At 42.2% G+C, this 23,437-nt stretch overlaps 1 protein-coding gene across 7 annotated transcripts in view; it reads left to right on the top strand.

The window, feature by feature from the left end:
- LOC132406030 (transducin-like enhancer protein 4) overlaps nucleotides 1-23,437 on the top strand; it is a 248,613-nt gene that overhangs the window by 103,445 nt on the left and 121,731 nt on the right. For 5 of the 7 annotated variants that reach the window (XM_059991184.1, XM_059991185.1, XM_059991182.1 and 2 more), the window contains exons 6-7: nucleotides 14,722-14,796; nucleotides 21,188-21,383. In XM_059991184.1, coding sequence (XP_059847167.1) covers nucleotides 14,722-14,796; nucleotides 21,188-21,383 — 271 coding nt within the window. The remainder of the gene's footprint in view (nucleotides 1-14,721; nucleotides 14,797-21,187; nucleotides 21,384-23,437) is intronic. The other 2 variants (XM_059991186.1, XM_059991183.1) reach the window with 1 other exon arrangement.

Raw genomic sequence — 23,437 nt, 5'->3', positions numbered from 1 at the left:
AAAATAGTTTCAACAAGGATGACTGTTATAGAAATTGTTGATCACTCAGTACTTGTAGTAAATAAAGTCACTCTATTTAAATGATATTTACCCTTGTGGAGCCTCTCCCACTGACAAGCTTTCACACCCACAGGTCATCTCTCACTGGCTGCTACATTACCTGTATTATTGTACCTCTCCTTGACTTGGCGTTGACCTGTGACTGACCACCTGTTATCGTTTCTTATTGGCCATTACTGACTTAACTGTCAGATTGGCCATTCCATTTCCTTGACATGTCTCATCAACTAAAGCCTTACCCATGCAGATTGTTTCACACTGACTGGTACCAACCTGTGCCGACTATCTCTTACTGACCAGTTCCAATCCATGCAGACCACCTCAGACACACACTGACCAGTACCGACCCATGCAGACTATCTCGGGCTGACTTGTACCGACCTGCACAGGCTATCTCAAAGTGACTGGTACCGGTGTATGGACGTCCAATTATAAGGACATTAAGCTCCATACTGCTTACCACTGACTGAATATTACCAATCCTTCAAATTGTACCAGTGGCTCAAGGTAAGATAGAATAAAGAGATTAAAGATTAGCTTTTTTTGTTGTTGCATGTTCATTGAAACGTACAGTGAAATGTATTACTTGCGTCATTGTTTGCAATGTGCTGGGGCAGCCTGCAACTGTCTGGGAGCACCTCAGCATCTGGCGCCAGCACAGCATGCCCACAACCGTGACTTTTACGTCTTTTTGGAATGTTGAAAGAAAAGGAGGGGACTCCAAGGAAACCCAGGCAGCCACGTTGGAGAACATGCAACCTCCTTACAGGCAGCAGCGAGAATTGACTCCAGATCTTCCAATTGCTATTGCTGTAAAGCATTATGCTAACTGCGGATCGAACTGGTCATCCAACTTTAAAATGCGGTTTCCTCTGGCATTTTTAAGGTGCTCGTTTGATAAGACAGGACACTGCAATCTACAGAGCAGAGCACATGGTGTCTGGAAAAAGAAAGAGATGAAGGGTCTCGGCGCAAAATGCCAACTGTTTATTCATCTCCATAGAGGCTGTTGACCTGCTGAGTTCTTCCAGCATTCTGTGTGTTGCAAGAGCTAGAGTTAATGTCTTTTTGTTAATGACCCTTCAGCATTTTTTTATGCTTATTAATTCCTTTCTCTTCAGCAGAATAAAAAAAATTAAATAAGGATAGTCATTATAGAATTTGTGATGATAGGTTATTGACCTGAAACAGCCCTTTATCTCTCACAATCTGCGCTTCTCACTTGCTGAATATTTACCATGTTTTCTCAATTTAATTTCAAGAATCATTTAGAATTGGGCCCTGGGCTTTGCTGACCACTTTCCCAGGCTGAATGAAGCCTTATTCTGGTGTCCATTGTCCACTTTATTTATTTAGTGATACAGTATGGAGTAGGCCCTTCGAGGAATCCTGGAAACCCCAATTTAACCCTAACCTAATGACGGGACGCATTATAATGGCCAATTCACCTACCCTGTGCATCTTTGAGTTGTGGGAGAAAACCGGAGTTCCTGGGGGAAAGCGCATGTATTCTATCGGGAGGAGGTACAGACTACTCACATTCGGCATTGAAAATGAACTCCAAACTCTGATGCTCCGACCTGTAATAGCACTGTGCAATCCACTGTGCTACTGTGATTCTCCTTCTAGCAGGATTGTAGTGATCCAAGTAACATGTTTCTGGCCCTTACACGGGCATTAGCTATGGCCGATCTCCGGTACACAAAGCGATGACACCCGAAGTTTCCAGTTGCAGCAATGCTGATACTGCTCAAGAAAATAGTACAATTAATCTCTCAGTTAGATATCAGCTAAGTCGGATGTGACTTTGTGTCAGAAAGTTGTGAATTCGATTCCCACTCCACAGACTTGGACTTCAAGTCTATGTAATACTTAGGGATTGCCCTGTTCCCTGAAGTACAGTCTTTTGGATGAAGCATTACATTGTTGACAGCATAAAATATCCCATGGCATTTTACAAAGGCGAGTGGGGGAGATCTCCAGCTTCGCTATCTCATTGGTGTGTGGGGGAGCTTGCTGTGCGCAATTTGCCTGCAGTGTTAGCTACATTACAATAGTGACAACACTCATTGACTGTAAAGCCCTTTGGGACTCCCTGAAGCCTTGAAAGGCATCATATAAATACGTTCATATTTAAGACTAACACTGACTGGAAAAATCAACAACATACACACCTTCATTTTACTCTCCTAGGTAACATGTGCCTGCAGTTCTCAAGCAGGCACAAATGCTAACAAGCCCCAACACGAAATCCACAGGCTAATCAACCAACACAGGGTGAGCAAGTATGAACTTTATTCAGTGTGGTTTTCTTTACAACTTCATTCAGAAAGGCTGGAGGAGGCTTTTGGAGACCAATATGCAAAAGAATAACTTCAAAGTGGGAAAAGCCAACTGGGTGCGAGTGTACTTTGAATACAATGATTTATTCAGCCAGAAATTCTTTATTTTATATTCAGGCAAGCAGGTCAATCCCTTTCTGAGGAACTGTAACACAGATACACAGTTTATAGTTCCAGCAAAGGAGTGCAAACATCCTGGGATCATATTTCAACAAGTACAGTCCAAACATCCTAAACCACCATTTCCTGCAGTAACAGTGTAAATACTCTCATTAAAACCAATGTGTAAATAGACCTGAGGAAAAGAAAAAGACCAGCAGAGCGATCTGCACAGATCAGCACATTTGTGTTAGAGGGAGAGGTGGGGTGGGGAGAAATCAGAGGAAGGGTGTGGGTCCTCAGGGAGAGTGTAAAAGGGCAAGCAGGTCACAGCCATCACATCTACTTCTTTTGTCTGCAGCCAAGAGAGTAAATTGTGATTGCTTTTCCGAAGTTTTTGATGCAAAGTGAACTGCCTTGTTCGGTGAGGGGCTAGTTCTAGTGCTCCATCTGCCACCAAAACAGAATATTCAGCCTCTTCTACCGTCATGAAGTTGTGCAGTATGGGCAAGTCATTGGGTATATTTAAAGCCAAGGTCGATAGGTTCTTGGTTAGTAAGGGCATCAAAGATTACCGGCAGAAGTCAGGAGGAAGGGTTTGAGATGGATAATAAATCAACTATGATGGAATAGTGGAACAGACTCGATGGGCTGAATTCCCTAACTCTGCTTCCGGGTCTTGCGCCTTTTTATATTTCATTCCGATTTTATTTGGAGATACGGCTTGGAATAGGTCCTTCCAGCCCAGCAAATTCCGGCAACCACAATTTTAATTCTAGTCTAATCACGGAACTATTTACAATGACCATCTCACCTGCCCAGTATGTCTTTGGACTGTGGGGGAAATCGGAAGACCCAGAGAAAACCCACGCATTCTGTGATGAGAAAGTACAGAGACTCCCTACAGGTGATGTTGGGATTGAGCTCCAAACTCTGAAGCCAGAAGCTGTAATAGTGTCGGACTAATCACTACACAACTGTGGACTTGATGGGCCAAAGAGCTTGTTCCATGATTCCAAATAAACTACCAAGCCATCCATTTACATAAATCCCATTTTATTCTCCCCACTCTCCTATCAGAGCCTACTGCACCATTTATTAAACACACTGCTGATCTTTTACCTCTGCAACACTTGACTCAGTTAATATCCAAGAATCTGTTTATCCTGAGGAACTGTAGCCCATCACCATTCACAACCTCGGTAGATGCTGGAAATCCAGAGGAACAAGATGCTAGAGGAACCTAAGGAGGGGAATAAACAGTCAAGATTTTGTCCTGAGACCTTTCATCAGTAATAACCAGGAAGGGGAAAGAAGCTAGAATAATAAAGGGAGAAGAAGTAGAGGTTGGCTGGTGATGGTTGGTCAGGTGAGTGGGAATGTAGGAAGGTAGAGGAGAGGAGATGAGGTGAGAAGCTGGGAGACAATAGGTTGAAAAGGTGAAGAGCTGGAGAAGAAAGAATCTTCTAAGAAAGAAGTTGGGCGATAGGAGAATGGGAAGAAGGAGGGGCACTAGAGCAAGGTGATGAGGAGAAGGGAAGAGGAAAGAGAGGAGGCAGAACAGGGAAAGGAAAAATGAGAAAGGGGAGTGGGAAAATTGCTGGGTATTAGAGAAATCAATGTTCATTCCAAACAAAAGAAAATCTGCAGATGCTGGAAATCCAAAGCAAGACGCAACACGCAACATGCAACACACATGCGCGCACACACACACACACACACACACACACACCTGGAGGAACTATGGAAAAGAGTAAACAGTCGACATTTCAGGCTGAGAACTTTCAACAGGACGTTAGACTGGAGGATACCTAGACGGAATATGAGATGCTGCTCTTCCAACCGGAGAGCAGCCTTATTGTGGCTGTAGAAAGGCCGTGGACAGGCATGTCAGAATAGGAGTGGGAAGTAGAATGATAATAGGTGATCTGTGGAAAATCTCTCATGTTGTGGTGGACGGAGCAAAGACACTCGACGAAGCAGTCCTCCAATCTACGTTGTGTCTCACTGATGGAGAGGAGGCTGTACCGGGAGTATCGGATACAGTATTCTGAGCGTGATACAATATATAACTTCGGTATACTGAAGTAAAGAATACTGTACGGCTATTGAAGTAATTTATTAAGAACTGCCAATGGGTAATGATCCTTTCAGGTAAATCCGCAAACTCTTTCAGAGGAGAATTAAGGTTGTAGCAGAAGAATTGTGATCACAATGAAGAAGCAGGCTGAGGCTGGTTGACAGATATGATTAAAGAGAGGGCTGAGAAACTCAGAGCAAATAGAACTTCATGGTTGATTTGACCTGGCTGCAGGAATGATATCTCTAATATCCTCTGGTAGTGAATTCAGAGTTCATTTAATCAGTAAACAAGCATCTCAGCCCCCAAGCACTGCATGACTGCACAAGCTACAGAGCCACTTGAGGATATTGTCACTACTTCATGTCATGTCCAGATCTGGTGATGGTTGGTGGAGTGTATTTTTCTCTATGACCTTAAATAAATGAGAGCACAGACACTGCTCCCTCTCTGCTCCTTTATCTCTCATTTTGTCAAGCCAGATCCTCACACACTCCTGCTGCAACCTTAATTCCTCTCTGAAAGAGTTTGCAGACTTACCCAAAGGGTTTATTACCCATTGGCAGTTCTTACTAATTTTTTTCAAAGGCCCGTCAATATTCTTTTCCTTAGTGTACCAAAACTATATACTGCATTGCGCTGAGTATACTGTAACTGGTGTTCGTGGAACAGCCTCCTTTACATTGAGACACAACGTTGATTGGGGGACCGCTTCATCGAGCATCTTCGCTCTGTCCACCACAACATGTGGGATTTTCCAGTGATCACCTATTGTAATTCTACTTCCCATTCCAGCTCACCTTCATTCCAAATCACCCTCCCCCTTTTTACCCGGTTTCTTTCCCCTCTTTGAAATTCATTTGCTCATCACCCACACACTCCTCCTACTGGGTCCCCTGCCTCTACTCCTCTCATCTGCCTACTTCACCTCCCTTATTTCGTTGCACGTTCTTCCTATCGTATCTATCATCTGCAGCCCTTTGTCTTCTCACCTGGTTCCACCTCTCTCTCCACCTCACCTCATTTCACAGTTATCTCTGCTCTTTTGGTCTAGACAAGGGGGTCTCAACTAAAAATACGGTTGTCCAGTTCCCTCTACAGTTGTGGTCTGACCCATTGAGGTCCCCCAGTAGCTCGGTATTTGTACATTCACCTTCTGTGCTTGCAGTGAGAAAGTTAAGATGGTGTGGTGTCTGAGGAAATGTAGTGCAGCATCTTATTATTTCTATGATTTGATTTTTTCTCTATGTTGGGTGTTATACTGTCTTCTTTTATGGGTTCTCTTGGGTTTCTTTGTTTCATGCCTGCCTGTTAGGAGACAAATCTCAAGGTTGTACAATGTACACATATTCTGATAATAGAAGTACATTGAACTTTGACCTTAAAGCTGATGCTGTGGTAAAGTAAATCAGATTAGGGGCCTGCCTGCTTCTGTGGCTCAACAGAAGATGGGCTGACAGGTTTTTCTTCCGTAATGTGTGCGATCCTTGTGACTTATTGTAGTTATGTCCAAATCCCCTGGGGTGCAGTGTGTCAGCAATGAAGTAGAATGCTGATAGTAATAACTTGTCCTCAATGGAGCCTCGGCAAAGGGCAGTCAGAACCGTCTGAGTTGAAACTGCAAAATTAATGTACTGCTCAGGATTAGTTGCAGCATTGAACCTGAGATGGTCAAACATTAAATCAACTTGGCCCTAGAAATCCTGCTTATTAAAATCATGTTACCCTTTTCTAAGAATATTGGATTTATTTGTCAAGTTTTCCAGCTTTGCCCCTGACTTGTGTCCCATAGTTTCTTGTTTGTACTTGGGTTGAATTCATGAGCCAGCATCCTGAAGGGAACATGGACCTATTAAACATTTAAAAATGTTTCTTGTGCTTTCTTCCATGGCTCCTTAGCTGGGAGGGTCTGAGGGAGGAGATATAAACCTGGAATCGGATGTGTGAGGCCATTTGGCCCACTGTTTTCACCCAGACTGCTAGCTCGAACATTTGTTCATTTAATTAATTAATTTAGAGATACAGCACGGAAAAAGGCCCTTCTGGCTCAACTAGCCACCTCACCCAGCAACCCACCTATTCAACCTTAGCCTGATTACAGGACAGTTTACAATAACCAATGAAGCATCTAACTGATAGGCCATATGAACCGTGGGAGGAAACCAAAGCACCTGGAGTCACGGGGAGAATATTACAAACTTCTTATGGCACTGGAATTGAACTCTGCAGTTTTGTGTGTTTGTCTTATCTATTTATTAGGATGCGGTACAGAATAGGCCCATCCAGACCTTTGAACGATGTCGCCCAGCCACTTCCAATTTAACCCTAGCCTGATCACGGACAATTTACAATGACGAACCTACCAGACCTTTGGACTCTGGGAGGAAACCAGAGCTCCCAAAGGAGACTTGTGCAGTCACAGGGAGAGCGTACAAACTTTTTACTGCCAGCAGTAGGAATTGAACCCGAGTCCCTGATACCGTAGAGCATTGTACTGACCACTACACTACAGTGCACCTCATAATCCGATGCCCCAAGCTGTAATAGCGTTGCACTAACCACTACACTACTGTTGCACTTCCATCGTTAAGGCCACTTGCCCACTAGATATTTCCTACTTCATGAAAATATGCAATCTTTGTTTAAAATCTCACTTCTCTTTTATTCTTTATTTCTTTTAAAAAAAACTTTTGGTATCCTCTTTTATATTATTGGCTAGCTTTCGTCTTTTCTCTCCTTATGGCTACTTTTGTTGCTTTCTGCTGGTTTTTACAAGCTTCCTAATCCTGTAACTTGAGCCTTCTGAATTGTCCCCAGGAACTGCAGCCGTTGTTGTTCTGCTGTCATCCAGCTAGGGTCCCCTTCCGACCAGCTTTCGCCATCTCCTCTCTCATGCCTCTGTAGTTCCCTTTGCTCCTCTGTGATACTGAGAGATCCGATTTTAACATCTTCTCAAACTACAGGGTGAATTTTCACATATTATGATCACTGTCTCCGACGGTTCCTGTACCTTTAAGCTCCTTAATCAAACTGCGTTCATTACACAACATCCAATGCATAATTACCTTTCCCCTAGGGGGCTCAGCCACAAGTTGATCTAAGAAGCCATTTTGTAGGCTTTCTACAAATTCCCTCTCTTGTGATCCAGCACCAACCGGGTTTTCCCAATTTACCTGCATATTGAAGCCCAATACCCTGTGACTATTGTAATGTTGGGCTTTTAACATGCCTTTCTATCTTCTGTTGTAACTTAAATCCCTCATCCTTGCTGCTATTTGGAGGCCTGTATAAATTCCCATCAGGGTCTTTTTACTCTTGCAGTTTCTTAACTCTACCCACAAGGACACTACATGTCACCCTTTTCTCAGGTACGAAGAGCAACACAGGCATTGTTAGGTTCAGAGGTCTGGTTTTAAGGCAATATGTCTTGTGGGTGAGTCAATAATTAGATTTGAGCCAGTTAGAAAGGGATTGCAGATGAAGTGGGTAAATGGATTTGAATAACTAGGAACCATTCCTGCAACTAGCTCTAACTTGGGTCATGCTCAGTCTTGACATTGGGTGAGCACATCCAAGCTGTGGTGATAAATCGGGGTTGCTCAGAAGTTTCAGGCGACCAGGATAAATGTCATGCATGATCTGGCACTCTTGAGTCAAGGCAGGATTTCATTGAAAGTTTGGGAGGGGAAAGCTAAATACAGCATACTGACGGGAGTACTGATGGTCTCTAGCTTTCATTACTGGTGGTCGTATGTCAGTCCTGAGCTCAGGATTTTTCTCCTTAAACCTCTCTTAAAAATGCTACATGAAACACATCAACTAACTAAAGAGCTTTGTTACCTGCACTACAATCTCCTCATTTGGTTCACTATTGATTTCTGTTCGATTACACTGTAGTGAGATGGTGTGAGAATCTTTACTGTGTTAAAGGTGTTCCATAAACGCAACTTCTTGTTGTCGATGTTAGAGGATAAGCCATTTGACAATGGTTACATGAGAAACCTTGAGATTCTAATGCTTCCTTACAAATATTTTTTGTTTATGTAGACTGCTTGAAGCTGAACATGAACATAACTTCAGGCTACTTATTTCTGCAAATTCCTATGTGATAAAAAAATCTAGCTTTCATTGAATATGATGTGTTTAATTGTGTAACGATGCTGGCGCTTAGCAATAGTTCAACTAAACTAAAAATGTTTTGCTGGTTATTTTTATTTGTACTTGGCATCTGATGCTTCTTGCTTAAGTATCTAACAATAATCGCCCAGTACTGATCGATTCAAGTTGCCCTGATACTGTTTCCCCATGACTGCAATGTCCTGGTGAAACCTTTCACCGTGCTCGTCACTGACAGCTCCAAGATTTGCAGGGAGGAAGACTAAGTGGGAACGCAGAAAATAAATTTTTAGTGACATGTAGCACATCATAATTTTGTATGCTTGAAGCGCGTTGTCTACCTGCTTGCAGAAAGTTTGGTGCACTGTATTTGCCAAGAAAATTTTTTGACATCCTCGAAGCCTTCCATGTAATTTTCTCCAGTCCCCCTAGAATTGCCTGTCATTGATGACGTGTTTGATTTGTGACCAACAAAAATACCTTCTTTAAACTTGGGATCAGCTATTCTGACTTGAATTAGGAATTGAAATAACAAACATAGGTGATTTCAAAAATATGGAGCATGACGGGGAAATCTCATGGTGATTTTCATGATCAGCAGCCCAAAATCCACAAGATACATATAAAAATATTCAGGAAGTAAAGTCTTTGTTTTCCAGTGTTAACTAATAGCAAATTCTGTCTCAGACATTCAATTGAAATAATGGCCATGAACTCAAATGCATGTTGACTTTTCCTTGAGATGCAGCTAATTAAGCTCTGATTTCGCTGGGCTTTAGCACCCATAAGTTGTGAGGATAAAACTGAGCTACAGTTATTGATAAATGGGGGAAAAACATGTTGTGGATTCTGTAAATCTAAATGTGTTTGTGTTTGTAAATGCCAATTAATCAGTCTGTTAACAAAACAGCCAACTTTATCTCCTTTCTACTCCCATTTGATTTTTCATGCCAAGGACTCCTATTTCTGCTGATATTGTAGTGGGAACAGTTTTGCAGCCAAAAGATTTAACGCCAGATCCCTGTCATTAAATTTGAGCTTCATCTCTTCACCAGCTTTCTACAGGCTGTTTGCCAAATGCATTAAAGATTAACAGCGACATGGAATACAACAGCAAGAAATAATGCAGCCAGGATTCATTGGCAAGTCAGATAAAAGGGGGATGTGCATGTCTCCCATTGTCTGCTGTAAACCAAGAAGGGCTAGAAATGAAACCCTTCATCACTTAGTATCTGCTAAGTATAGTGAAGGTGCTGGGGAAAAGGGAAGCTGACAGGGAGGAATTTTAAACGGGTAAAGTTTGCTTTGACAAATTTCTTTGTTTCTTAGTGGATGATAAGTATGCAATGAAAGCAAGCACGACAGAATCCTGTACAGTGTACCATCACTGGGATGGAAATTTTATCAAAGAGCGAATGTTCTTTAGCTCATCTGGTCCCTGTCATCTCCAAGTAAAACTTTGTTCCATCCCCATCATTACACTGTGAACCAAATATTTTTCTGTAAAGTTTCCAATCATTTTTCAAGGTCTCTTTTGAACTTTCCTTGTATTTAAGCCCTTTAAAGTGAAAGGAATAGACTTGGTGCCACCTTAACGATGACACTTTCCTTGTGCTTTAATCAGAAGCTCATTTTTTTTTAGGATAAAAAGAAAAGCTACTTACATTGGCAGATGCTGGAAGCAGGCTATAAGTAAGATTACAGTTCACAGATTGACAGCATTGCATTCAATTCCAACTTGGGAAATTCAAGATTTATCAAAGTATCTCAGTATTACTATCCACTAGAATGGTATCAGTGTCAGTGGGCTAATGGTACTGATTATATTTTAACTAAGTCAAGGTTGCTTACACAGCAGCTTTGTGTCAGTAACTTGGCGTATAGTGAGCCACGCCCCGAGCCTCTAAACAAACTAACCTTCCAGCTGCACAACTCTATGGGCGTGGTATCAATGAAACCGCCACCAATCTTGGCAAGGACTTGCTAAGACCGCTTTGGGCGTTGCACATCTGGAGGTTGCTCTGTTAGTGCTTCGGGCCCACAAGCTCTTGCCAAGAGGGTAGTGGATAGGTTGGGATGGGGGGGGGGGGGAAGGGGAAAGAAACAGTGGAGGCAAAGGGAGGCAGCTTAGAGCAAGCAATAGGGAAGTCAGTAAAACTATATAATGTAGGAGCAGAAATAGGCCATTCAGCCCATTGAGTCTGCTCTGCCATTCAGTCATGGCAAAGTTGTTATCCCTCTCAACCCCCAATCTCCTGCCTTCTTCCCATAACCTTTGACACCCTTACTAATCAAGAATCTATACCCAATGACTAGGCCTCCACAGCCTTCTGAGGGAAAATTGCCAATACATCTCATTTCCAAATGAATGAATGAGAGAGAGAGAGATATGCATGGACTTGACAGAAAGAACATGAGCAAGAGAAAGGGTGTGTTTGCAAGAGATGAGAATGTGGGTGACAGAATATAATATTTTTTAGGATCTGCTGTTTTAACACTGGAACTAGAAAATCTGATTTGTGCAAATAGCTGTGAATTTATTGACCAGATCACACTGAGAAACTTTACAAACACAATCCTTTTGCTAATTTGCATCAGTGTACCTTGATCCGAACCTTTGGCAGAAATGATTGTACCCATGTCAAGAAAATCCTTATTTTCTGATTCAAGAGGGGAGGGTTATACTAAATGCAGACTGCAAGACTCAGCAGTAAATTTAATTATCAGTTTTGGTCCCTGCTGTAAACTCCCCTCAGTCCATCCAATTCTTTGGCAAATGTCCAAAACAGAACCAGGCTGTTCACAATCATGATATCACTGTGATGACCCCATGGTGCAGGATGAACTGTCCACATGTCTGTGTGATTGCTAAGAAATATGCTTAGCATTACCAGATGCAGACTTCACCTTAACCTGTCTGCTGAGGAAGCATTCACCCAAGCCTCTGATACTTCTAGACTTTCTTTCATCTTACCTGGTGTTAAAGAAAACTAGGCCAACTAAAATGCCACTGTCTTTGTGCTAATTTGCACCAATTCTCATTCAGCCATCACTGCTATACAAGCTGTGGCCTGCAGCATGATTCTGAATGACAATTTTAAAATTCTTTTCCATGTTTTCAATTCCCCATATGATCTCCGCCCTTCTGTACAGTACTCCAATACTGGGCACTTGAGTCTCTCTGGTTTTAATTGTTGTACTATTGTTGACCATGCTTTCAGCTGCCAAGTCTATAAGTACTGGAATTTCCTTCCTAAGCCTCTCTGCTCTTGCTCTTTGCTCTTTTAATAGGCTCTTTGCAATGTATCTCTGTGACCAAGCACCTGCCCTAATATGCTTATCTAGCCTCCCATTTAATACAGCTCCTTGATTTTGTTTGTCTCAGCTACTTCCAATAGTAGCAAACTCTGTTTGCTGGGTAAAGGAAATTTCTTATAAATTTACTCTTAGATGTCTTGGTGATATTCTTGCTATCATTTTATCCTCCTCAAAAATATGCCAGTGGCCTCTTTATCAGGTACACCCAAGCACCTGCTCATCAATGCAAATATCTATCCATCTATCTATCTATCTATTCTTCTGCATAACACTGTAATAACATGCAGACATGGTCCAGAGGTTCAGTTATCCAGACAAAACATCAGAATGGAGAAGAAATGTGATCTAAGTGACTTTGACTGTGGAATAATTGTTGGTATTAGATGGGGTGGTTTGAGTATCTCAGAAACTGGTGATCTCCTGGTATTTTAACCATATAACAATTGCAGCACAGAAACAGGTCATCTCGGCCCTTCTAGTCCGTGCTGACGCTTACTCTCACCTAGTCCCACAAGGTGTCCATTTTCATGCACAACAGACTTTAAAGTTTACAGAAGCTGGAGCAAAAAGCAAAAAAAAAATAAAAAAATAAAAAAATTAGTGAGTGGTAGTTCTGTGGGCAAAAACGCCTTGTTATCGAGAGAGGTCAGAGGAGAATGGCCAGACTGGTTCAGGCTGACAGAAAGGCTGCAGTACCTCAAATAACCAACAGTGGTGTGCAGAACAGCATCTCTGAACTCACAGCTCATCGAAACTTGAAGTTGAAGGGCTTCAGCAGCAGAAGACCACACTGAGTTCCAATCCTATACCCAATAAAGTGCATGCAGTCTGCAGTACCCACATTTTATTAAATAAAATGGTGAGTTTAATTGTACTTATTTAGTGCGCTTTAGTGAGATGGAGTTTTGGCATATTTTTTTGCTTTCAAATTCAATTACACCCTTAGGATCATAATGTTAGCACCTCGTGAATCCGTGTTGCTACAGGTATTGCACAGTACAGGCTCTTTGGCCCAAAATGTGCTGACCAGGATAAAGATAATCCATGATCTATCTAAACCTTCTCTCCTACATAGCCCTTTGCCCTCTTTCATCCATGGGCTTATCTATTAGTCCTTAAATCTACAGTACTGTGTTTGTCAACGGGACCAAAGGATGTTGGGAATGACAATGGTGAAGCCGCGTGGGAGGGATGTGGGACAGGTGTTAAGAGAAGCAGTACCAGGGATGGGGGTGCAGGCATGCCCAGCCCTAAGACACCAGGCAAGGTCATTTGATTCCAAACGGTTGGTTTATTGATCATTACAAAACGTCTCTCTGATGCTTCCCAATCTTCTCTCTCCCTTCCCCATTTCCCAACCATAATTCCCCTCTCCTTGCCCCCTTCCCACTCAGTCCACAGTAGAGGCCTAATCAGAATCAGGTTTATTATCACTTACGTATGTCATGAAATTTGTCTTTTTGTGGCAGCAGTACAGAGCAATACATAAAATTACTACAGTACTGTGCAAAAGTCTTAGGCACCCCAGCCATGTACATGTGCCTCAGACTTTTGCACAGTACTGTACCTCTAACACCTGGCCGACCAGTCTCTGTGGGGAGGGGAGGGAAGGGATCTACCTCTAACATCTCCCCTAAACATTCCTCCACTCATGTTAAAAGTCCTCTGATGTTAGCCATGCTGCTCTAGGATAAAGCCATGCTGCCCTCCCTATCTATCTTTGCCTCTTATACACTGCCATCAAGTGCCTCATGGCTATATCAGTTAGATATATATTTTCAAGATAATACGATACTATTTTCCACATCAAGTTACAATACCCCACGTTTCTTGTTGTTGGAATTAAGCGCCTGTTCGGTCAAGTCATGAAATAACCTTAATGACAGCACAGTGACACCGCACTGCGCGCAATGGGCGTGATGGGCTTAAAGCATCAAACAAGCAGACCTGTGGAACTTGCTGTTCTCAGCAACAGAAAAGGCCAGCCTCATAACGTCATACATCGTTTCTCTTGCTAGCATGGTACCACAGCATTTTGCGTAATGTTGTTACAGTGTCAGCAACCCAGGTATTGTTCCAAAGATGTCTGTAAGGACTCTATATATTCTCCCGGTGAACGTATTGGTTTCCTCTGGATACTCCGGTTTCCTGCCTTATTCCAAAGATGTACGGGTTAGTAGGTTAGTTGGTTAGCCGGTCTTCCATAAAAAAAAGCCTTGCCCAGGCTTGTGTCCTGGAAACTTTCCAAGGTGCAAATCCATGGTCTATCCAGACTAACGGAGGCCTACACTACACACACATGTAATTAGGCAGTGGGGGCTTGTTGGGCTAGAAGGGCTTGTTACTTACTTATTTGCTTGGGCCCTTAGCTTCTAAGAGCCATCGATGGCCTCCCGTCTCCATCGTCCTCTGAAGTTGATGGTATGGTTGGAGTCCATCAACGCTTCTGCAATCCATTCCATCCTCTGTACTGGGGATTGGCCTTTACAGCTTCACCAGAGCACTGTGGGCCGACCTTACCCATTTCCACCTTTCACAACAGGGATGTAGGTTTGGACTTGTGAGGCTGTAACCCTAACTTTAAAAAAAAGGACTGATATAGTGTTATTTTTTAGTGAGGAAGAGCAGTACATCTTGAAATCTATTCATTTTGGGTTTGTGCTTTATCTTGATGTTTCCTGAACTTTCTCTTTGGTTTAACAACAGCACCAGCAACAGGTGGTCCAGGCAATTGAGCGAGCTAAGCAGGTCACCATGGCGGAGCTGAATGCCATCATTGGGGTAAGTGGCCTTCTTCTACATGTGGTTGAGTGGGAGATGTTAATAGATGTTAAATATTGTAGTTCATATCCGAACTGAGAAAGTCTGAGAGATTCATGGTCATAGAGCGATACAGCACAGATATAGGCCCTTCGGCCCATCGAGTCCATACCAACCATAGCGTTCACCCATTTAGTCCGAATTTCCAACGTTTGTCCATTATCCCCCTCAGTTCTGCCCCTCCTTGTAACTATGCAAATCTTCTGAAATGATACAGGCCAGGCTACCATGCTGCATTTTGTTGCCTAGTTAACGTCCAAAATAGACAACATCCACAGCTCTGCTCTCTGCTCATTTTTGGTTTCTTCTTCAAAAATTTCAAAAGTTTTTCACGCATGACTTCCCACACCCAAAATCATGCTGACTCCTAATCTGGTTCTGCCTTGAATTGACTTTATTACATACATACTTCATATTCATGAGGAGTAAAAATCTTTACGTTAATCTCCCTCTAAATGTTCAATTATAGTAATTTATAATAAATATTATGTACATCAGGACAGTCAATATGACATAGAAATGCATTTGCATCAGCATGAATTAAGCAATCTGATGGCCTGGTGAAAGAAGCTATCCGGGAGCCTGTTGCTCCTGGCTTTTATGCTGCGTTATGTTTTCCCAGACGGTAGCAGCTGGAACAGCTTGTGGTTGGACAGACCCAGGTCCCCAATGATCCTTCGGGCCCTTTTTACACACCTGTCTTTGCAAATATCCTGAATAGTGGAAGTTCACATCTACAGATGTGCTGGGCTGTCCGCACCACTATCTGCAGGGTGCAGGGTCCTGTGATTGAGGGAAGTACAGTTCCCATACCAGGCAGTGATGCAGCCAGTCTCAATTGTTCCTCTATAGAAAGTTCTTAGGATTTGGGGGCCCATACCAAACTTCTTCAGCCGTCTGAGATGAAAGAGGTGCTGTTGTGCCTTTTTCAACACACAGCCGGTATGTACAGACCACGTGAGATCCTTGGTGATGTCTATGCTGAGGGACTTAAAGCTGTTTACCCTCTCAACCCCAGATCCATTGATGTCAATAGGAGTTAGCCTGTCTCCATTCCTCTTGTAGTCCACAGCCAGCTCCTTTGTTTTTGCGTCATTGAGGGAGAGGTTGTTTTCTTGACATCACTGTGTCAGGGTAATGTCGTCTTCTGTGTAGGCTGCCTCATTATTATTTGAGATCAGGCCAATCAGTGTAGCGTCATCAGCAAATGTAATTAGCAGATTAGAGCAGTAGGTGATGGCACAGTCATGGATCCCAGTCTTTCCAAATGCTTACCGAGCTTTTTACTCAGAATTTCCTCCATCACCTTCCCCACTACTGATATCAGGCTGACTAGCCTGTAGTTCCGTGGCTAATCCTTGCTACTGTTTTTAAACAACAGAACAACAATGGTCACCTTCTATTCTTCAGTAAATTCATCAGTGGCTAATGATTAAGAAAATCACTTGGACAGGAGCGGGGGATTAGTCCACCTCAATGTATTGTAAGGGTGCAAATGGTTCCTCCCTTGTGATATGAATGTCCACCAAAACATCTCCACATTTCCCTTATGTCTTGAGCAATCATGATTTTCTCCTCCTTAAAAATGAGAAGAATTATTTCCTAAAAATCCATAGGCTGCCTGATGATTTCTAAAAACACTTGCTCTGTATTAAATTTATTCATAATACCACTGTAGCTACTCTTGGGATGTTCCTAAACCTTACTTGACAGATCCATCTCACCCCCTCTCTTTGCCCTCCTGATTTCTATCTTAAGAATATTCCTGATAGTTCTCAAGGAATTTGCTCGATCCTAGCCTCCTAAACCCAATTTGTGCTTCCTCTTTCATAACCAGAGCCTCAACACTTTTGTCAGCCAAGGCTCCCTAAACTTGCTAGGTTTTCACTTCATCCCAACAGGAACATGCTGCCTCTAGACACTTGATATCACGTTCTTAAATGTCTCCCACTTCCCACTCATTCCTTTCCTTTCAAACAGGCTCAGCCAATCGACCTTTGCTAGATCCTACCAAACTCCTCTAAAGTTAGCCCTGCACCAGCATAGAACTCAAACCTATGCTTTTCTTAAAAGTAATTAAATTATGGTCACTAGAGCCAAAGTGCTCCCTGACTTCCAGTTCATTTATTTGCACTTCTTGCTTAACACCCTCTACTCTGTAGAATCAGAATCAGGTTTATTATCACCGGCATGTGATGTGAAATTTGTTAATTTAGCAGCAGCAGTTCAATGCAATACATAAACTAGAAGAGAGAGAGAGAAAGAAAAAAAATTAAATAAAACATAATAATTAAGTAAATCAATTACATATATTGAAATATTATTTTAAAAAATTGTGCAAAAACAGAAATATTGTATATTTTAAAAAGTGAGGTAGTGTCCAAGGGTTCAATGTCCATTTAGGAATCGGATGACAGAGGGGAAGAAGCTGTTCCTGAATCGCTGAGTGTGTGCCTTCAGGCTTCTGTATCTCCTACCTGATGGTAACAGTGAGAAAAGGGCATGCCCTGGGTGCTGGAGGCCCTTAATAATGGATGCTGCCTTTCTGAGACACCGCTTCCTAAAGATGTCCCTGGGTACTTTGTAGGCTAGTGCCCAAGATGGAGCTGACTAGATTTACAACCTTCTGCAGCTTCTTTTTGGTCCTGTGCAGTGGCCGCTCCATACCAGACAGTGACACAGCCCTTTTCAACTTACATGGTTTGCACTAGCATGTGGTGGCAAGGTAGCAAAGGAATTAGTGTAGCACTGGTACATAACTGGCAATCCAGGTCAAATTCCCTCAGTTGTAGCTAAGGAGGTTGTATGTTCTCCCCATGACTGGGTGGGTCTCCTCCAACATTCCAAAGATGAACAAGTTGGTAGGTTAATTGGTGACATGGATATAATTGGTTGGCAACGGGTAGTTGAGCCCGAAGGGCTAGTTAACATGCTATACATCAAATTAAATTTAAAAAAAGAGCAAAATATGTCTTTTTTTTACAGCCGCTCAGGGGTATCTGCTTTTGCTTCAGCTTTCCAGCATCTGTGTAGTTTCTTTGATTTTTTTTTCATGTAGGACATCTGACAGTGAATTTTCACATAGTACAATAACACAAAGCAGCAATTAAATCCACACAAAATGCTGGACGAGCTCAGCAGACCAGGCAGCATCTGTACAAAAGAGCTTTACTTCAGCCCTCTCTCTCTTTCAGGTTTACCTATCGCCTACCACCTTGTACTTCTTCCTCCTCTCCCTCCACCTTCTTACTCTGACTTCTCATCTTTCTTTCCAATCCCGAGGAAGGGTCTCGGGCTGAAACGTCGACTGTTTACTCTTTTCCAGAGATGCTGCCTGGCCTGCCAAGTCCCTCCAGCATTTTGTGTGTGTCGCTTTGGATTTCCAGCATCTGCAGAGTTTCTTGTTTTTGTGGAGCAGCAATTAAAGCTGCTTCAATGAAGGAAAAAGTTTTAAGGCAGGGGATAAGCCATGATCTTGAGATCATTTTGACAAGACCTTAACATGTCCCTTCAAAAGATGGCACCTGTGAGAATGGAGTGCTCAGTTGTGACTGCTCTGAGGTATCAGCCCAGATTTCAGAGCTCAAGTCTTTGGAATAAGAGTGGAACCTCTGACCTGGAGGTGAGCATTCTGCCCACTGACCTTTGGCTGACAGTCTGTTTCTCCACACCTTCCTGTTCCTTGATGTAGACCCACACCTACATTTTTCACGTGAAGCAGAAAGGCAATGGGGAAAATATCACAAAATGATATGGATGAGGAGCCAATTATTTTATGGCGTACGACTCTCTTGAGGGAATGCCTTGTGCTGGTTCCAGCAGGAACTCTTTAGGAACTGTTGAAGTGACGTGAGGAGCAAGCCAAAAGGCCATAATATTAGGTGAAACTTCTGAGTTAGAAGGTTGTGAATTCCAGGTTTGGAGAACTTAAGTACAAAAGTGAATGCCAACACCTTCAACAATACATCATTCTCTTGGTACTGAAAGTTCTGTGTATAGATTTCCAGAGTGGGGCTTGAACTTGTAACCTACAGAGCAGTGGGAAGATGTATAGCTGGAAATACTGGTATTCAATTCAGGCTCTTAAACCAAGAGACCAGCGAAATTACTCCAGTGGCCGACTAAATTATACTTCAGCCCACGGATTCCAAAACATGGATGATGAAGGGTAAAATGGCCTGTGAGGCTTTTATAACATTTGAGTAGTTTATAGTCAGTGATCACTTTTTTTTAGATACTCCCTGCACCTAATAAAGTGGCCGCTGAGTGCATGTTCATGGTCTTCTGCTGCAGTCCACTCACGTCAGGTTTCAATGTGTTCTGCTGTCATGGGTGCTCTTCTGCACACCACTGTTGTAAGGGGTGTTTATTTGAGTCACTGTCACCTTCCTGTCAGTTTGAACCAGCCTGGCCATTCTCCTCTGACCTGTCTCACTTACGAGGCATTTTCGCCCATAGAACTGCCGCTCACCGAATGTTTTTGTTTTCTATTCTCTGTAAACTCTGTAAACTCTAGATGCTGCTGTGCATGAAAATTACAGGAGATCATCAGTTTCTGAGATATTCAAATGATCCCATCTGGCACCAACAGTCATTCCGCTGTCAAGGTCATTTTGATCACGTTTCCTTCCTGTTCTCATGTTTGGTCTGAACAACAACTAAACCACTTTGACAGTATCTGCATGTGTTTCTGCACTGAGTTGCTGCCATGTGATTGGCCCACTCGATAATTGCATAAGTGTTCGTAGTAAAGTGGCCACTGAGTGTAGTTACAGAAAAGATACAGTGGTCCCTGCAATTCTCCGGAATGGCCCCCAGCTACTTAAGAGGAGCAACTGCATGACTCCAAGTTTATTTAGTGAAGTGGAGGTGTGCATGTGCCAAGCATGAACCTGATAGAAAAGGTCCATTGTAACTGACTTGAACAATATCACAAATCAGATAATTTTATTTGTGCCATATATCTCCTTGAATATAATTTACATAGCAAAACCCCACTGCTGCTTGCTATACATTCCAGGGGATATAAGACACAAATATGCCATTGGGCCTGCCCAATCTGTCCAACTTGGGGCTCACATCTTTCCATTTTTAAAAATTTGTATCTTTCACTGTAGCTCTTTGTTCCCTTCTTCATCACATATATGTCGATTCTCCCTTTGAAGTCTGTACCATTCACTCAAGCACCCTTCATAGAAATGAGTCACATTCACATCTCCCTTTGACTGAAATGTTTCTTCTGAAATCCGTGTTGGAGTTGGTGACTATGATTAATGTCCTCTTGTGATGCTCAACATTCTCCATGTGCTCTCCCTGTAATAATGTTTAGTCGTGTTAATGCAGCCTGTACATTCACATAATCCCACTCCTATCAGGGAGGAGGCTACGTCTTATCCATGCCAGGACCACCAGACTCAAAAACAGTTACTTTCCTCGAGCAGTAAGAATAATTAACATCTCTACCCACTGACAACTCATCCTGAAACACCCCTCAGTAGAACTACTTCATCATTTCCTGTCATAGTCATCCTTTGTACAGACATTCCCCCAGTACCTAGTGTCACTTTATGTACATGCAATCATTTTTTCTATATAAGCTATCTTATCTATTTGTATTTAAATACATTTAAAGTTTATTTAGTTATATTTAAAGTCCTGCTGAACAGACTTGGCCCGAAACGTCAACTGCATTCTTTTCCATAGATGCTGCCTGACCTGCTGAGTTCCTCCAGCATTTTGTGTTGTTACCAACGTCTGCATATTTTCTCTTGTCTATTTAGATTTAGTGTGGTTTTTAAAATTGTGTTCTTTATCTTATTGTGTTTTATATGCTGCTTCGGATTTTGTTCCCCTTTACATTTCTGTGTACTAGAAATGATAGTATGCAATCTATTGGGGTGGCACGGTTTGTACAACACTTTACTGTGCAGGCAACCCAGGTTCAATTCCCTCTACAGTCTGTAAGGTGTTTGTGCGTTCTCCCTGTTACTGGTTGATGTCCCTCCAGGAGCTCCAGTTTCCTCCCACAGTCAAAAAGACTTACCGGTTGGTAGGTTAACTGAGCATTGTAAATTGTCCCAAGATTAGGTGAGATTAAATCGGGGGATCGTTGGGCGGCATGGCTCAGAGGGTTGGGAGGGCCTATTCAGTGCTGTATCTTAATAAGTAAATAAATCAGTAAATCTTGAATCTCTATATTTTTGCTTTTGAAAGAGTTAATAAATGCAAAAGTGTACCTCTCTTGCTATTGGCCATCTTTATGGCACAATAGAGAATGTTTTTTGTCATGTGATTTATTTACTTGGTGTAAGCTTGTCAGATCTGCTATTGACATCAGCATCCTTACTTATAGCAGCAGCAGCTCCAGCACCTGTCCCATCATGCACCTCCAATTCCACTCACTCCACATCCGTCAGGACTCCAGCCTACGGGAATTCCTTCCATTAGCGGTGGCTCGGGCCTCTTGGCTCTCTCCAGTGCCCTCGGCGTCCATGCCCACTTAGCGATGAAAGACGATAAGAATCACCTGGACATGGAACATCACAGAGGTAAGAGACCACGAGTATCTGGCCAGCTTCACAGAAGACTGGAAAAGTCTATCTTCTTGTGTGAGCAATCAAGCTATTTTACAACCTAGCTAATCAATTAAAATTGCAGTAAGAGGTTTGGCAGGAGAGATGTTAGAAAAAATATATGCGTACATACTAAATTGTTGTAATCCAAAGGAGTTTCTAAGGTGAATAACTTAAGACCTTTAAAAGGATACGAGACTAGTAGGATTGGAGGAGTGGATAATGGTAAATGTTAGGGTGGGAGAAGCTCATAAGTAACACTTAACCTAGCAAGGATCAGTTAGACTGAAAGATTAGTTTCCATGATGGCACAAGTACAAGGAGTGTTGTCACAGGAAAGCAGCTTCCTTCATTAAAGACCTCTACCATGCAGGCCATTCTCTCTTCCCACTGCTACCATCAGAAAGGAGGTACAGTAGGTTTAGGTCCCATAGAACCAGGCTCAAGAAAAGTTATCACTCCTCAACAATCAGGCTCTTGAACCAGAGTGGATAACTTCACTCACCTCATCACTGAACTGATTCCACAACCTATGGACCCACTTTCAAGGACTCTACAACTGATGTTCTCAATATTATTTATTACTTATTTATCTATTGTTTTTTTTTCTTGCAAAATTTGTTGTCTTTTGTACATTGGTTATTTGTCCATCGTTGTGTAGTTTTTCACTGATTTTATTGTGTTTCTTTGTACTTGCTGTGAATGCCCACAATAAAATGAATCTCAGAGTAGTGTATGGTGACATATATGTACTTTGATAATACATTTACTTCGACTTTCTACTTCTTAACTCTGAATTGCAGGTTATTTCGTGACTGAAAGCTTTGCTGAAGAACAGATAGCCTTGAGCCGGTTGAGTAATGAAGTCGCTTCTCTGAGTCCCAGCTTGTATCACCTTCATCTCATGACGCATCCATGACCTTTATAATTCTGAAACACTGAAGCCATCAAATTGATTCCAGAGTTTTTCAGCTTTCCTTTATCACTTCCTTCCACATGTCCGCTACCCTCAGCATGTAGGGTAAACCACACTACATTTCCAATTATCTTGAATGGTAGCATCCTCAATAACCATTAGATTTCCAATGAAGTAGAATAGCGGCTGTCTAAAACCTTCATGCAATGCTACTTTGAGAATATTGGTCCATTTTTCCTTTTGACTGCAGAATATTTTGAGATGCACAGCACTTGGATGAAATGCACCAATCTCTGGTGGGTTGGCTAGTGTGAACCTAGAGCATAGAAGCCATTTTGGGGCACATTTCCACACCTTCTTAACAGCACATACTCGAATGTTGAGGTCCTGAGAGGCCAAGATACGGAGGATCCTTGTTTTTTGAGGTGGTATTTTGGTTGCAGGTGCTGAGACTGAGCTTATCTGTGAAGCACTGGTCCATTTTTTTGATAAGGTGTTTAGAGTTGGTTTTCCAAGAGTCGTTCAGCATGAAAGCTTCACTGGAAATATTTCCATATTTAAATGGAATGACTTGTGCCTTACGTTCCAGTAAATGACACATCTTGTTCGTCCTCTATCAGGCTAGCCTACAGAATAATTAGTGCTGAAATGCATGTCTACATATGAGAGGCCTTTCAGTCCCTAAACATCCAAGTAGTGTATGCTACTGGTAAGCAGGCATGCTATTCCTGGCATGGTTTATGTGTAACAGAGGGCAAAGTTCCACCCCATTGAATCAGGTTAGATGCAGAGACAATGAAACGAGAAGGGAGAAGATACTGGAAGATCTGTTTAGAATTCCACATGATGAAATGGCATTGGTTTATTATTGTCACATGTATCAAGATAAGTGAGAATCTTGTCTTACAGATCAAATTACTACATAGTATGTCAAGGTATGATAATAATAATGAAAAATAAAGTGTAAAAGCTATCCAAAAATGCAGTGCAGATAAACAATAAAGTGGAAGGTCTTGAATAACAAGGTAGATTTTGAGGCGAAGAGCTTATTTTATTGCACAAGAGGTCCATTCAAGAATCTGATAAGTGGGATAGAAGCTATCCCTGTTCCTGG

The sequence above is a fragment of the Hypanus sabinus genome, chromosome 16, assembly GCF_030144855.1.
Source record: "Hypanus sabinus isolate sHypSab1 chromosome 16, sHypSab1.hap1, whole genome shotgun sequence".
NCBI classification, from domain to species: Eukaryota; Metazoa; Chordata; class Chondrichthyes; order Myliobatiformes; family Dasyatidae; genus Hypanus; species Hypanus sabinus.
The sequence above is the reverse complement of the archived record's forward strand: the minus strand, read 5'-3'. Positions and strand labels throughout refer to the sequence as shown.